Below are 16,544 nucleotides of genomic sequence, written 5' to 3'. Positions count from 1 at the left end.
CACTGATGGACATTTCCATGCAGATGCGTATGTGGAGATGGCTTTAAATGCAGCGTCCGTTGTTTCCCATATGGGTTTCATACATGCTGTATGTACTGTATATATATATATAGAAGGTGTCACAAGGCTCTAAGTGTGTGTGTGCGTGCTTTACTCAGGTCACCAAACCCAGACTCTGACCTGCGGCCGCTCCTGCAGGAACTTCAAAATGTTTACTTGGCTCCTTCGCCTGCCACTCACCATAAACCTGCAGGTCTTTATGAAGGGCAGTAAACCGAGAAGGAAACGGAATGGAAAAGGGCATGTCCACGCGTACGTCTTCCCCCACTTTGATCCCTCTTTCCTTTCAACTCCTTCAGTTCATTTAAAGAGTTCTGCTTTCAGCAAAGTATTGTCTTCTCTCTCTCTCTCTCTCTCTCTCTCTCTCTCCACTCCTCTCTTTTAATCTTTTACTCTTTTCCCTTTGTCTATTCTGTGCCCAGTTTTTTTTTTTTTTTTTTCCTGTTGGCATGGCTCCTGTTTGTTTTCAGCCATTTTGGGGACTGGCAGTGCTCGTAACAAACTGCTTAAATGGCGTCCTCTTGCTCTCCCTCTCTCTTTCTCCCTCCCTCGCTCGCTTGCTCCCTTGCTCGTTCGCTTGCAACGCTATCACCCGGCTTTGTGTAATACGGGCTACATCGAGCACACAAGCGTGCACGTATAAAAAAACAATAGCCCGTCCTCGTCCTCGTCCTCGTCCCCCCCCCCACCTAAAAATAAATAAATAAATAAATAAATAAATAAATATTAGGGGGTTGGGGTGGAGGGGGGGGGGAACTTGAATTAAAATGATGAGAGAGGGGTGGGTGATAAAAAGGGAGGAAAAAAAAAAAAAACCGGTGGGATAGTTGGTGAAACCAGGGGAAAGAAGGAACACCCTGGAATCGTGTGTCCGAGTCAAAGTGAAGTGCAAAAAGAGGGAGAAAGAGTGTGTGGCGAGAGAGCAGGCGAGAGAGAAAAGAAGAGAAGGAGAGAAGGAGGGGGAGATTCTGGAGTGCGCGCGTCGTCCCTGCCCTCCGTTTCTACATAGTGCTGCCTGCGCTCTTTCCTTCACGCGCACACACACACACACACACACACACACACGCAAACACACACTCTCTCTCACACACAGGCACAGACAAGCATACACACACAGAACGAGGGAGGGCGAGAGAGAGAGAGAGAGAGAGAGAGAGAGAGAGAACAGATCGCAGCAGAGATGCAGCAGGAGGTTTTTCGAGGTACGTAGTCTTGTTGTGTGCTTGCCTGGTGGAGAAATGAAGAGACCGTCAGACTCTTTTCTCTTTTCTCGTCCTTCTCTTCTTCCTGCGCCCGCGCTCTTCTTCTTCACCACTATCATATCGGCTGTTGTTGGTGTTGTTGTTGTTGTTGTTGTTGTTGTTGTTGTTTGGGTCCTGCGTAGGACAGGAGAAGCGAGACGAGAGGAGTGTTGTCCTGTTTGTGTGTGCGCGAGCATGCCTGTGTGCGTGCGTCTGTGCGTATGTGGAAGTGCGACTGTTTGTGTGCGCGAGTGAGTGTGTGTGTGTGGTGCTAAACAAGGCCTGCCTCCCTTATCCTCTCCTCTCGTGGCTCAACCACGCAGTTCTTTTTCACGGCCGATGAGTCACTCCGATTTAGCCGAAACTAAGACGTGTATTATTTTTTTTCTTTCTAAAGGAATATATTTCATAGATTTTAGAAGTACTTGTAATTTGCGCCACATAGCGTTTTGTAGCAAGTCTACGTTTAGTTGGGAATGACTAAAATGGTACAAGTTTCGGTGTGTGAAACTGTGAACGTACAGATGAGACGAATATGATGCATATAAAATGGCCACGCATGTTATTCTTTTTTTTTTTTTGCTTCTTTTCTCTTTTTTTAGGATGTTTAAATGTTTTAAAGATACATCACGTTCCTTTTTTTTTTTTTATGTGTACCGCCTGTTTGAAACGGGCCGTAGGACTCGGAGGGATCATGATGTAGGAGCGAGCAGTTTGCTCATTTACTAAACATTTATCTGGGTGTGTGGGGGGTGGTGGTGGTGGTGATGGTGCGGGGGGTGTTTTGGTTGTATTTGAGCTTGTCATGGCCCAAACGTTTTTGCATTTTCACATTTCAAAGCTTACAGATTTAAATAATAACATGACGACCAAGTGTCAATTGGGACTCCCTGACAAGTTTATACGCTCCTAGGAAAATAGTTTTGCTAGATTTGCTAGATTGCTTATTCGTACCTAGATTGCAACCTCTTCCTTCCCCCTAAACGTTTTAGTAGACTTTTGCAGTTAAACTATTATTGGAGTCACTTGCAGACCATGCCAAGCGTGGCATTTTCCATGGGTACAGCCACTGGAGCATGGCTTATCAAGACACACAGTCAGCACCTGAGCATCCTAAAGATATAGGACAGGGTTTCCCCGTCCATACCTCCAACTCCCACCCTGTTTTTGCTCGGCTGGTCTAACTCCTTTCCACCATCTCCATCTCTCCTCTCCTCCCCTTTCCTTCTGGCCGGCTCAGCCATGTTTTTTTGGCCAGGGGGGTTGTTTAGAGTTCAGGATCTAGTCACAGCCCCCTTTTCACAGTCCGGTTCTGCCTAGCCTGGAGTCGCAGGCCTGATGGAAACCAAAGGCCTTCGTAGTTTACTTTTTTCCCCAGTACTAATGACAACATGAAAAATATAGGATATCACATATATCGATACACAATCTAACATAACCTTCTTTTTTACTAAAATGACATCATTTCACAGATTTCCCTCCTTTCCTTCCTAACCTGTTCTGTCAGTTGCTAACGAGCGGTGTATGAGATGCAAAAAAAACATAGAGAGACTCACATCAAGACTTGTTTCGCACCATTACTTTGACAGGACATTTTTAAGGGTGGTACAGACAGTGCCTCGAATGTTTGTCTCCCTAACTGTTTCAGGCGGTTGCATATTCGAGTAGAGGGGGAGCCGGAGTGCTGGGGATGAAAGGGAGGGAGGCGGTAAAGCCCCTGTCACGCTTGGCCAGCCTCTTGAGCTAAGGACGGCTTGTTGAGAGGCAGTGTGTGCGTCACGCACAAAGGGTGACGGAAACAGGGACAGATGCATTTCCTCATCCATAGCACGAAACAAATTTTGACATGTGGAACCCCTTGTAAGCATTTCTTTCCCTCTTCTGAGGCTGTCATGTTCACATGGACTGAAGCAGGTGCAGTGTTTGGTCACTGATTCCTTAATATTTCACCCATACGTTTAATAAAAGAGATAACCGATCCGCTTGACAAACAGCTTGCCTTGACATCTTTAGCTTTTCCTCTTGTGCACTTCCTGTCACTGTAGATTATGTAACATTTATAATTACAGCGCTATTTTTTTAGTACTTCCTTTATACTGTCAGTGGCTATGTTTGTGGTGTTCTGGTGACGCTACCTGTCAGGCGGCTTGTTTACAGGCAAACCGGTTGGTATGCGTCTTGCAAATGTGCTAGGTGTGTGCAGGGCTGTGGTGGAGAGTATGTGCTTGTGTGTGCTTGTCCCTGTTAATGTGTGTGTGTGTGTGTGTTCGTTCGTGTGTGTGTGCGTGCGTGCGCGCTCGTGTGTCTATGTGTTTGGCTGTTCCTGTCTCTGGCCTGCCTTTTTTTTCACTGCCTCTCTCCGTCTCTCTCGCTCTCGCTCTGCAATAACAGTGCTGACCTAGTTTCAGTGTGTTCAGGGCTGCTTGTGGAATTTTACAGAGGCCTGCCTGCCTGGCTAAAACACAGGCAGAAAAGCATGACTGGGGATTTTTCATGTGCGGCATAATTGCAGATAACTTAAACAAAATGGACATGCTTATTTGATTTCATAAGAAGCCAGAATTTACTGAGCTAACACATATTGTGACAAAAAATACCATATTGATTGAAAAGACAACAATTGTTGTGAACTTTGTCTTTCTTCTATGAATGATATATAAAACGTGGATTAGAGGAAGCGTTGTCTCCTGCATGCACGCACACACACACACACACACACACATACACAGTTTTCTGTCAGATCTTTAACATATGCTACCTTGCACATGTTTGTAGAAATATGCCATCAACATTCTTAGTTTTTAAGCTGACAAATAATAAAAATCAACTCAAGAACAAGAAGTGAAAGCTTTGCTGTGGAGCAGCGATACTGTGTTTCCAACTTTGTCAAATTGAAACATAAAAATTAAGATGACTGAAACAAAAAATTAATGCAGTGTGTGTTTTTATTTATTTGAAATGTATGCTGTTTAAGTGCGTTAGTCAAGCTTGGTTTTTGAGAGGCCATGCTTTTGTCATCTTCACTAGGTACTTAAATACCTGGTTATTTAAACACTTTTCTGTTTGTTTTTCAGGTTTGGGGGCGGGGTCGTGGTGTCCAGAATGGACGGCTGGCACCCCCTCCATACCAGAATCGTACCCTTGGAGCTAAATGAACTGCACCTGTCTGGCCCTGCTTTAATCTTTGTGAAAACTCAATTCAACGTCCAAGTAAGAATCATCGCTGTGTACAGCATTCACATCCAAGGACTGAGCTTTTCACCAACTGAGTCTACTCCTTTCCTGAATGGCTGGCAATCTTCCGTTCCAGTGGTGGACACTTTTCTAACGTTTACCTCGCTCTGTTCAATATTTCTGAGCTTACAGAACTGTATTTACGCATCTTGCTTCCTTAAGGGTCTGTTTAAAGTGTTTGGCCTTAAAAAGTGTCTCAAGGGACTAAAGGAAAAGACTCAAATGAAACACAAAAATAAGCAGATGAGAGGAGACAGGATGGGAGAAGGGACGGATGAAGTGGATGGTACAAAAACAACAAGGATATCCCTCAGTTTTCCAATCAGCGCTGGACTGCCAGGTTTCTCTGCACAAAAGCACTGTCCGATAATTCATCCCCCTTCGTCTTCTATACCATTTGATAGGGATGCTTCAAATAGCACTGCATGGAAGGATGAAAATCTCAGAGACAAACCTTTATCAAAAGGATCGAAATCTGAATACCTATCCTGCTCTTCCTCCTCCACCCTCCCCATTGATTTGACTGCACCTGTCAGTAAGAACTGCAAATCCACTATGTCTTTTTCTGTGGCTGGTAGTGGCCCCCACTTTCCAACATCTGCATTGCACACATCTGCTAAAATGGACTACTCAAGAGAGACATCTGGAGCTAGTCTGCCTAATGACTATCCAGAACACTCAACAACAGAGACTGCACATATCTTGTTCAACCTGAGCGCAAGAGCCTACCAGGGTCAAGTGACAAAGGACCTGGAAAGCGCAAAAGGCAAAAAACGTAAAGGAAACAGCCTACATGTTGAACTGAGCCTCCCGCTTCCCAGTATAAACCCACCATCATCTTCATCAAGCCCTCCTCCTCTTTCACCCCCTTCTGTCTCTCCGTTGACCCTTCCTCCTCCATCTTTCCATGACTCCTATCAAGCAGTGCCAAAACCAGAGCTGCTGTGTGGGGTATGCCACCGTCTGTTCAGCACCGCCTCGTCCCTCACTGTGCACATGCGTCTTCATCGGGGTGGACGACTTCTCAGCTGCCGCCATTGTGGTAAATCTTTTATCCATAATAAAAGACTGCAGTCCCATGAGGCAACCTGTCGGCAAGCACTGCCAGCTCTCTCTATCCAGCCTAAACAGGAACCTTTGGAGGAGGGGAATGTGGAGAAATCAAATGAGGCAACAGAGCCAGAGCAGCTTGGGCAGGAGACAGGACCTGGACGACCCATAAAGAAAGCACGAGGTCTCCAAGGACATCATGCCAGGGCACTGTCTCACAGTGATGCCCTTAGGGATGAGGATCACTTTGTGAAGATTGTTGATGGACATATCATTTACTTCTGCTCAGTGTGCGAGCGCTCCTACATGACTTTGTCAAGTCTCAAGCGCCACTCTAATGTGCACTCGTGGCGTCGGAAGTACCCGTGCCACTATTGTGACAAGGTTTTTGCTCTTGCAGAATACCGCACCAAACATGAGGTGTGGCACACTGGTGAGAGGCGATACCAGTGCATATTCTGCTGGGAGGCCTTTCCCACCTACTACAACCTCAAGACGCACCAGAAAGCATTCCATGGCATTAGTCCTGGCCTTATCTCAAGTGAGAAGACAGCCAATGGAGGCTATAAACAGAAGGTTAATGCACTTAAACTGTACCGCCTACTACCTATGCGCTCTCAAAAACGGCCCTATAGGACATACAACCAGGCTTTGGCCGATGGCCTGCTCAAAGCTGACCCGTCATCTACTTTACCTTTGCCTCTAGGCTGCAGCCTCCCTTCAAGTCTTGGTGCCAGTAAACTGGACTCTTTTCTTAAAGATATTCATCCGCAAGACATTAAGCCAGATCCTGAGCGTTTCCTCATCAAGATGGACACAGAGCAGTGCAGGAAGCTGGCAACAGTGGAGCCAGAGGTATCAGCAGAGGTCAGTGAGAAGGAAAGGTCAGATTTACATCACTCTGGCAACAGCAGCATCAAAACTAAAAATGTCAAAAACCCGGAGACGGCAGTTTCCTCTGTCATCACATTTGGACATAGCAAACCCTCAGTCATCATGCATAGCACAGCACTCCCATCCTCTGTCATTGTGCAAAGAGATAAGACCCTTTCTGATAATGGAAAATGTACTTCTGAGAGCAGTCATGCAATGGATAAGAGTTTGCAAAAAACACTTAAAAAGCATTCACAGAAAGATCATACACATGGCCATAGTATGTGGAACACAACTGGCACATGTGCAGAAGTCTCAAAAATCCAACAGCCAACTGAAAAGGTTCACAAGGGACGAAAAGCTCATAACAAGAGTGAGTCTAGCAAGGTGGTTCCCATATCTGTGGGTTCAGAGGTCAAAGGAAGTGGGCCTCTTTGTCAAATCACTGTACGCATAGGGGAAGAGGCTATTGTCAAAAGGAGTATATCTGAGACAGACCTCATGAGAGACAAAGGTCCAACAAGTAAAGACAAAAAGGGCAACTTCCTGCATGGAGACCAGAGAGAACCACGACATACCCACCACCACCATCATCATCGCAAGCATCACAGTCATCGCAGTTCTAGCCAGGAAGAAAGAGATTTTAAACTGCCAGGCAAGGTGAGGAAGTATTTCTTACGACAAGAAGTCAGGGAGGATAGAAATGATCACGATGGTGAAGACAACCTGTGGAGACCCTATTATTCATATAAGCCCAAGAGAAAGGCTTTGCATATGCAGAAGATCAAGAGCTGGCAGCGCAAAATGCACTACAAACGATCACTGCGGCTGATGAAGCGAGCAGAAAGACTAATGGATGATGTAAACAAAGAGGGCGATGGGGAAGAGGAAGAAGAAAAAGATGAAGTTAAAGAGGAGGAAAATGAAGTTTTTCATCAGAAGGAGATCAAAGATGATACTCAACCTCCTTGTATTCCCACAACAGAAGAGAAGGAGGAAGAGAAGGAGGGTACTGGAAAGCATGATCTTTCTTTCTCCACAGCTTCATCCCAATCCAATCTGAATCCCCAATACACAGTTTCCCCTACCATCAAGCAACGTTGGTCTGGAGACCAGGCATCTGAATGTGGATCTTGTGGTCGCTGGTTTTCTAGCTCAAGGAAGCGAGACAAACATGAGCTAACACATCTATTCGAGTTTGTGTGTCTGCTTTGCAGAGCTACTTTTCCTTCTCAGACCAAATTAGAGGAACATCAAAGAACCAGTCACCCAAAAAATAAACCCCTGTCTACCTCTGCTTCATGTAATTCAGAGTCATCAAGCAAGGAAAATTCGATGGAATTAGAGGAGACAAGCAGTGTATTAAACAGGCGGTTCTTAGAAAAGGGAAGTGTCGCTCGCTTGGGAAGAAGACCATTGACTAGATATACATGCTCACAGTGCGATAAAGTTTGTAAGACTGCTGCTGCACTAAACTGTCACCTGAAGAGGCATGAGCTAGGCAACACTACGGAGACCATACAGCCAGTGCTGGACATTCAATGTCATAATACTGTTGTACCAGAAGTAGATAAAGTTCAAAGGACAGATTTGGACAATACACCTAGGCATGCGCAACCCATACCAGTTATCATCTCAAATCTCAAATCAGGTTCTCAACACACACAGAGACTGGCAAAGGAATGGAATGAAGAGCACCAAAGATTAGCTACTGGTGAAAGTCCAAAGTTAGCAGCTTTTGACAAAATCCAGAGTTCACATTTGAGCACTGTATCTTCCCCAGTTAGACTCAGCCCAACACCAGAAAGGCCAAAGGTAATTTCTCCTAGTCTCCCCAGTGTGTTGGCAATGAATGGAGCAGAATGCCTGGACTTCCGGACTCCCGAGAAACGGAGTCTAGACGTACAGGATCAGAGGAGGAGAAGCCTTACACCCACAGAAAGACCAAACCATGTATGTCAAGTCCAAATGGCAGAAAATGTTAGAACAGAAGCAGATCCATCTCTATCTACTGCATTACAATCAGTCAAAGAGAAGGTGTTGAGCGATCAAGAGGTAGAAACACAGCAACACAGTGATGTTCACATTAGTGATCCTTCAAAAGAGACTGCACAAGAGGCTCAAGATCTTCGAGTATCCAGAACAGCTTGCAGGATCCAAGCAGAGGATTTGTCCATGCCAACGATACTGGCAAGGGAAAGGGAGTTTTCCCAGCAAACTGTATACCAGTACTCGAGTAACAAAATCCGTTCTACGGAGGATGTGATGCTTCTAGTGCCCAAAGAGGAGCCACTGAGCCCTGTGCCCTCTCCCACATGCTCTGTCATTCAAACCACTCACAAAGGACCCCCACAACTGCACCCACAGTCCCCTTGTCACTCTCCAAGACCTTTAAACCTACAGTTGCGGTCACATTTAGAGACAAACCAAGCACATCATGGAATGCACGGTGCTGAGAAACAAAGATCTGTGCTTACAACGTGTTCAGGTCACAGCAGTGAACCCCCCTCTTCTCGTTCTGCACTGCACCCCCAACTGCCCCATTCAGAGCCAGAGACAAAGGACAGCACCTCTTCAAGAGATCCCTGTAGAGAATCTGGCTATCCTGTTCAGGAGTACGCGCTTCCCTTAATCATACCAGGGGGTTACTGCTCTAGTAAGAAACAGGAGGACCAGATGCTCATGTCGTACCCTTCTGCACCCTTGTCTTTTGGTGCACTGGGGAAGATGGTACCCCATCCTGATTCAACAAAACTGCCATTTTACCCCGATCCTTATCAACTCCTCTATGGCCCACAACTACTTCCATACCCGTACAACCTTGCCACCCTGCCTATGGCTCTTAATATGATGGCACCAGGGGACAAAGTCGAGCCCTTGCCCTTTTTACCCACTCTTTTCAACTATGCTGCAGTAGGTGCCCCTTTGCCACACCCTATAGTAGTGAACCCCAGCCTATATAATAGCAGCAGTAGCACAAAGCGCAACAGTGACAACCCATGAACGTACGTGGAGTCCACAGCACTGAAGGAATACTGTACAGCTAAAAAGAGGACCAGGCTTTAGATGGAAGATGAATTGTTGCTGTTTGTAAACTGAACTACTTGCACAGACGTTTAAGTCTTTTTGGAAAAGTAGCAAAAAACAAAACAAAACATAGGTGTATGTACAAAATTAAATATAGTGAAGTAATAGAGAGGTGGCTTGGAGGCAGGACCTGTGGTTAAAGAGGAGGTTGAGATCTGTTGATCTGGTGAGCTACTGGTTCAGTGTGAAGCTCTTCTCTTTGCCAATGGCAAAAACGCACCTCTGACACACCACTCCTCTCCCTCTTTAGAAGAGTTAGAACTTGGTTATCCGTCCTCTCAGATTTGTTGTAATAACTGGTATAAATAATACATCTGGACAGCTAACAGGGTGTGTATTCTGGAAAAAAAAAGACAAAAAAAGTGCTTTCCGTTAGTGACAGTATACCAATAATGATCATATTTGTAGGTCTGATATAGGCTTTTATTACTGCAAATAGTATAGTAATATAGGGGCCAAGCTCTTCAGGCTAAAATGGAAAAATACACACTCAGTTCAGTGAAGGAAGACAATAGCATATAAGCAGTTTATCGTGTGTGTGTGTGTGTGTGTGTGTGTGTGTTACAACCTTTCATCATGCATGTAGTTTGGGGTAGCTGTCTTTTTAACAACATTATGTAGGTTTTGTTGTGTGTATTTTCAGTACTGGCTTCGATGTGAGTGTCTGCACCGTGTGCGTGCGTGTGTGTGTGTGTGTGGGTGTCTTGAGGGTGATGTGTGCATGCACTGCACAGTTGTAGCCAGCAACGTTTGTGCTATATCCGCCTCGCTCAGTTAAACGGATATTGATATCGATGCGGATATATGAGCATCATTCCTGGACAGGCTGTTACAACTTTTTGTAGATCAGCAAGTAGACAAATTAGATGAGGTTCTTCCTTTGTCAGTCACGACTTTAATAGCTTACCTACATGTCATATTGGATGGAGTTTGTTCATATGTGATCTTTTCTTCTTCTTCTTCTTCTTCTTTTTTCTTTAAACTAACCAGCATCATGGTTGCTTGGTAATTTAATGGCAATTAAGGATGGACTGCATTTTGCAATGTCATGTACACAATATGTTTGTAGACCAGGTTGGAATGATTGTTAGGTGGCTCGAGTGAAGAACTGGACACAAGATCTTTTTTTTTTTCCCTTTCTTTGTTTTTTAAACATCCGAGTACTCGTCAATTACCTTATCGTCGTTTCTAGAAAAGAAAATAAGTTTAGTGGCCTTCTCCTCCCCAGTGCCCCCTGGTGTCCACAAAGACACTCCATTTACTTGACTGAAATCTGAGAGAGACCGAGGTAAAAAGCAGATGAGAGCGACAGAGAGAGTGGGAGGGAAGTGGAGCAAAGTGCAGCGAGTCTGTTATCGGCAGTAGAACTTCCATTACAAAGTCGCAGAAAAATAAAGCTCTAAGCAGCTGGTGAATAGCGTTTTTCAGGCAGACGTGATCTAAGGAAGCCTGTTCCGTGTGAGCTAGGGGTTATGTTGGCTAGCCAACCGTCTCTCTCCACGTCTCCTCTGCAGTGCACAGAAACAGCAAGAGTTGACGTCAGCTCCTCCTGACGTCTGCGCGTGGTCTGAGTTGCAATGCTTAGGACTTAAAAAAAAAAAAAGAAAAGAAAGAAGGAAAGAAAGAAACAAAAAAAGAAGAAATTCTTCACTGACCTGGAGTGGCCTGAACACTCCTTTAGAACTTTCATGTTTTATATATATATATACATACATAAATATATATATATATATCTTTTTAAAACAATATAATTTGTTTATTTTACCTATTTTTCCCTTTTTGATAGAGAGATTTGTGAGGATTTGTGAGGATTGTGCTTGAAGGTGGTCTTTCAAGTGCATACAAATATGAATGTAATTTTAGTCATGAGGTTTAAAAAAAACACATGAACAGTATGGTAGATGTTTTCTGACTTGAAAAATAACATGTAATAACGAACCGCTATGAGGTATTCACATATATACAGTAGACTTAGAAACATGTCTAGGAACTTGGATTCAATATAATCATAACGCATGAGCAGCACTCGCTTCTTCATTATTCTCTGGTATCGCCATAACAATCATTACATCGCTTTCTTTCTCATGTGTGGTTCTTTTTTTTCCTTTCTTTTTTTTTTTTTTTTTTTGCTGATGGTTGGCTCGAAATACTATCTGCTGTAAAACTCTCTATTTCCAATGAATCTTTCTTTTCGTTCTATCAATTTTTTTGTTTGTTTTTTAACTTAAAACTGAAACCAAACCAAAACTAAGACCATTCACCATCATGACGATGTGCTCCGTGACTTTTACAGAGTTACAGCACGAGCTGTCCACTTATAAAATTCCCCACAAACACGAATCATCCACACTGTGATTTTCCCCCCTCCTTACCGCTACTGAACGTTTTATCCTGTCTTTTTAAAGCGAACTCGTCGAAGCCGCAGCACTGTTCATTTCCGAACACAATGAGAAGATTTGTTGCTTTTCTTGGGTGTAGGTACTTTCATGTAGCGTGTGTGAGTGTGTGAGTGTCAGTACGTCTATGTGTGTGTGTGTGTTAGAGCACATTTAAGGAAAAGGAAAACCAAAACAAGCACTATATCCCTTGAGGCTTGCCACCAAATCAAAGTTTGGTTTTGGATCTTTACCAACCTGTTGTTAAATCCTCCTCACACACTTTCCTCATGAGCAGTGTTGGGTTGGAACAGATTGCATGCAATCTGATTAATCAAAGAGCACGTTTCAGAAATATCTGTCATCAGATCGCAGTTACTTTTTTTAGATTTTAACTAATATATATATATATATATATATATATATATATATATATATATATATATATATTCCTCTTTTTTTTAAAAAACTTTCTAATTTTAGTCTAAGCATTCCAGTTGTGTTCAAATCATTCCAGCTTCGATCTATCAATAGACGGAGCTCATTTCCAGGATATACCAGAAAAAAAAAAGAAATAAACCTGATACAAACGTTACTGTGAATCACATTTTTTTCCTCAAGCTATCTTTGACGTGTATTGATTACACACTGATTACAAACTTTATCTTTAATAATAGATGATGATAGGACTGTTATATAAACATAATTTGTGTAAATTTAATAAATTATTTTAATAAATTACTGTTATGCTAGATCACAAAAATTCTCTAAAATAAAGTTTTTTTTTTTTTGGTGGAATAAATAAAGTAGTAAGTTAGATTTTTTATTAGTTCTTTTTTATTATGACAAAGCCCATAAGAAGCCCCAAGTATTTTGTTTTTATCCAATCTTAAACTTTACATTTTAATTTTGAATATTTTTAATTTACTCAACACTGCTCATAAGGGAAAACATCCTGTTATACGTCCATAATATTGTCCATAAAAAAGGACAAAAATCTAAAAAGTAGATATATACATTTCTCACATCAAGTTTCCTGATTTTAAATCCCTTAAAATCTTTTTCAAATAAGCTGCCAAGAACAGACATTACGTTAATTTATGATCATGCACTTTACCAAAATTTTGATTACCAAACCAAATTTGTAATTTCATGTACCATGTGTATTATTATTATTATTATTATTATTATTATTATGTAAAATCATCTCACAATGTGAATGTTGAATAACCAAGGACCTATTCTAGAATCCTGCGAGCAGGACAAACATTTCAAGGCAGTTATATTTGCCATCAAAATACGGTCTTTACAAGCGAAATGACAGAATGAGTGTAGGTGAATGCACCTAGTTACTGTATCAAGGGTCACACACCCCACACACTTTTTGTGTTTAAGCTCTTACTAGAATGCAAATATTAGGAAGCAACCAGCAGAAGACCCCAATAGGACATGACGACTTCAGTTCAAATCGCTAAAGGTTTAGCTATGTACTGTATGTGTGTTCAGCAGGTCTAGTCTTAGGCATGTGATGGATTTTGTCCCGGTATTGTGAAAATGTACAAGCTACAATCGTGCCATTGTTTTAGAGGTTCACATATTTGGCCTGAAATGTTTCCTGAAATGTTTGGTTGTTTCTTGTTTTTTTTTGTTTTTGTTTGTTTTTTTTTTGACACACAAAGGTTCTGTTAACACATTGCCAAATCAAGCCTGTAATAATCTATATTTTTTTGTTCACTCTATACCTTCGCTCTAGTTCTTCAGTCTCCCTCTGTCCATGCTACAACCATACAAATAAAGTATTAACCTGATGACCTACTGAAGAGTTTTGAATCAGTTCCATGGTCGAGGCAACGAAACTCTCCTGTTTTGTTTTGTTTTATTTTTTTTTGTTTGTTTGTTTTTTAAGGGAAATATTAAAGACAATACCATGTTTGGGTCAACAGCAACGTTAAAAAAGTAAAGTAGAGAGAAAAGGGTTAATGTGCTTTTAGACTACTTTTTGTTTTTTTAAAGACATTCATGATTTTAAGAAAAGTCCTCTAGCATTAAATTCATATCCAGATGTTTAGGATCGTGAATGACCTTCGTCACGTGATATAGTAAAATCTATATGAATAAGTATAGAATAAAACACTTGCTCGGAGAGCTGTTATAGGGAACTAATCAACAACAGGTTAATGTAAATTAATTATATCTGATATTTAAACCTTATATAATATATAATAATAAGTGCTGTTTTTTTTTTAGATATTTCAGGTAGAAGCAAATTTATCATTACTTTTAAAATTCGGAATTCCTTAGCACTACCAGAATGTCAAACCCACCAAATGCTCGCATTATTATTATTATTTTAGTCATAGAAACAACCGAAAAACAACCAGAAAACCATGTGACCACATGCATCTGTGGTATTTCTTATCCCTATGTGACCCTTTTTTTTTGTTTGCTCAGTCATGTTTGTATTGTTGCTTAAAATAAACTTCTTTAATTAGTTCATCATATTCCCTAAACTGCACAATTATGACCACATATAATACAAACTATTCCAAGAACAACCTTGGAATTTAAAAACGATAATGAATGAATGATAATGAATTTAAAAACGTCAAACAATACTGAAGATGTTTATCCAAAATACACAAAAAATGTCCTTTAACCAGTTGATATTGAGATGTATTGGCCTCTTCTGCTTAATGAACTTCTCCTCTGCAGAACAGGTAAGTTTTGGTCTCGCTTTCCTGGAAAGGTCTTCATGAGAGTCAGTTTCATCATGGGGCTTGATGTGTTTTGTAAATGCACTATACTGTAATAGAACAATAGTGTTCTTACAAGAATTATTCCAAAACAGCTGACCTTCATGTTATAAAATGACAACTGACAAAATTGTTAAGTAATTACCTAAAGGCCAAAACACAGTTTTATTTTTTTTTTTTTAAGTTATAAAACAAAGATGATACTTCTGAAGATTATGCAATTTAGAAGTGACCAATCTTCAGCTATTTGGGAGAGATGGTTTTTATTTTTGCCCCAAAACCGGCCATTTTTCAGCGTTATACTGTCTTGCTTTAAACCACCAAAAATTTATGAGCAAAATTAAAATGCTAAATATTCATATTTCTTTATTAGTATTGATACTAAAAGTGTTTGCAGCCCATGCAAAATTAAGGATTTTCCCCCATGAAAAAAATCTGTAGTGTCTGTATGTCAAATTTATGTTGCAATATTTTAACAATTTTGCATTTTAGAATTTTTTTTTTCAAGTTTATGTTCTTTTTATGTGAAATCGAAATTTGAAGTTTCATCTGAATGACAATTAAGATTATTGAAACATTTGAATTCAATAACGTTACAGACACTACACCTAGGGAGACACTTTTTAGCACCAATACCATGTTTGTTTCGGCCTTAATGCCATATGTGTTAGTTAGATAGTTTTGAAATCACTAAACAAAAAACATTAAATTAGAAACTGTGTCCAAACTTGACTCATACTGAATACACTCTTTTATACCACAGCAATAGTCCTACAATGACAAGATTTAATTAATTATTATTATTATATTTTACACTCTACCAGTTAAAAAAATTTAGATTCACGTTCTGATCTAATCCTCTTTCTTTACTGGTATTATTTTCTTTATTTAGATTATTTTCTAAGTTGTAGAACAATACTGAAAGCATCTATAACATCAAATCATCTTATGATCTCTTTGAATGATAAGATGTGTCCGCTACTCGAGCTTGAGCTCTGTGAACCCTTCATGTAGGCTTTAGCCTGAGATCCCGAGTGCTTAGTTGATGATGTTTAAACCTGCTAACTCTACAGTAAATGCACTTCTCCTCTGGGGTACTGTGGAGGTCAGTCCTGGTCTTCCTTTCCTGGGCTGATCCTCATTAGATCTGGTTTCATAGTAGATTCACGTTTAATTGTTTTTGTGCCTCTATTTGAAAATGTTTCCAGATGGACTGAGCTTGTTTCTCTTTACTTAATTCCATAATTCTGCACATTTCAAATTCAAATTCAAATTTTATTTGTCACATACACAGTCATACACAGTACGAAATGTAGTGAAATGCTTACACGACCGCCAGTGACCTTAAAAAGAGAATTAAAACTTATAAGTAATAAATATCAATAGAAGAAATATGATAAAAAATGTAAATAAAAATTTAACTAGAAAAAATAGAACCTGAAAATATTTGTGCAAGTATGCATAGAAAAAGTGACTTTGTGCAATGGTTATTAAAGTGACTTTGTGTAATGGTCCAGAATGTAAACGTGAATTTCTCTCTCATAGTGTTGATATCTTTAGCATTGTTTTACAATGTATAAAATAAAACAATAAAGAAAAAAAAACACATGGTTTAGAAAATTTTAACAGGTACTGTATAAAATAAAGAACGTTTATGAAGCAAGTTAATGCCTGTGAATTGTCATGATACACAGAAACTGCAAAGAAGAATAAACTTCTTTGTCCTGAGGTTAGGTGTTACAAACGGTTACAGAGCGCTGACACTGGAGAGTCCTTCCTTTAAATTATATTAAATAAATAATTTCCGGATTAAGAATTTCGCCACATCAATGACTACACATTATTCTTGTGTGTATATATATATATATATA

At 40.7% G+C, this 16,544-nt stretch overlaps 1 protein-coding gene across 2 annotated transcripts; it reads left to right on the top strand.

The window, feature by feature from the left end:
• Positions 1–259: 259 nt before the first annotated feature.
• Positions 260–13,735, top strand: zbtb4 (zinc finger and BTB domain containing 4). Of its 2 annotated transcripts, none has more exons than XM_053512147.1 (2): positions 260–312; positions 4,376–13,735. In XM_053512147.1, the coding sequence occupies exons 1-2, from the start codon at positions 260–262 to the stop codon at positions 9,459–9,461; spliced, it is 5,139 nt and encodes a 1,712-aa protein (XP_053368122.1). In that variant the 3' UTR covers positions 9,462–13,735. The 2 variants fall into 2 exon arrangements, with proteins under 2 accessions (XP_053368122.1, XP_053368121.1); XM_053512146.1 differs by lacking the exon at positions 260–312 and adding an exon at positions 971–1,262.
• The last annotated feature ends 2,809 nt before the right edge of the window (positions 13,736–16,544 follow it).

This window comes from Clarias gariepinus, chromosome 14 (genome assembly GCF_024256425.1).
Source record: "Clarias gariepinus isolate MV-2021 ecotype Netherlands chromosome 14, CGAR_prim_01v2, whole genome shotgun sequence".
In the NCBI taxonomy this organism is placed as follows: Eukaryota; Metazoa; Chordata; class Actinopteri; order Siluriformes; family Clariidae; genus Clarias; species Clarias gariepinus.
Note: the sequence above shows the minus strand (reverse complement) of the source record. Positions and strands in the feature narration are given on the sequence as shown.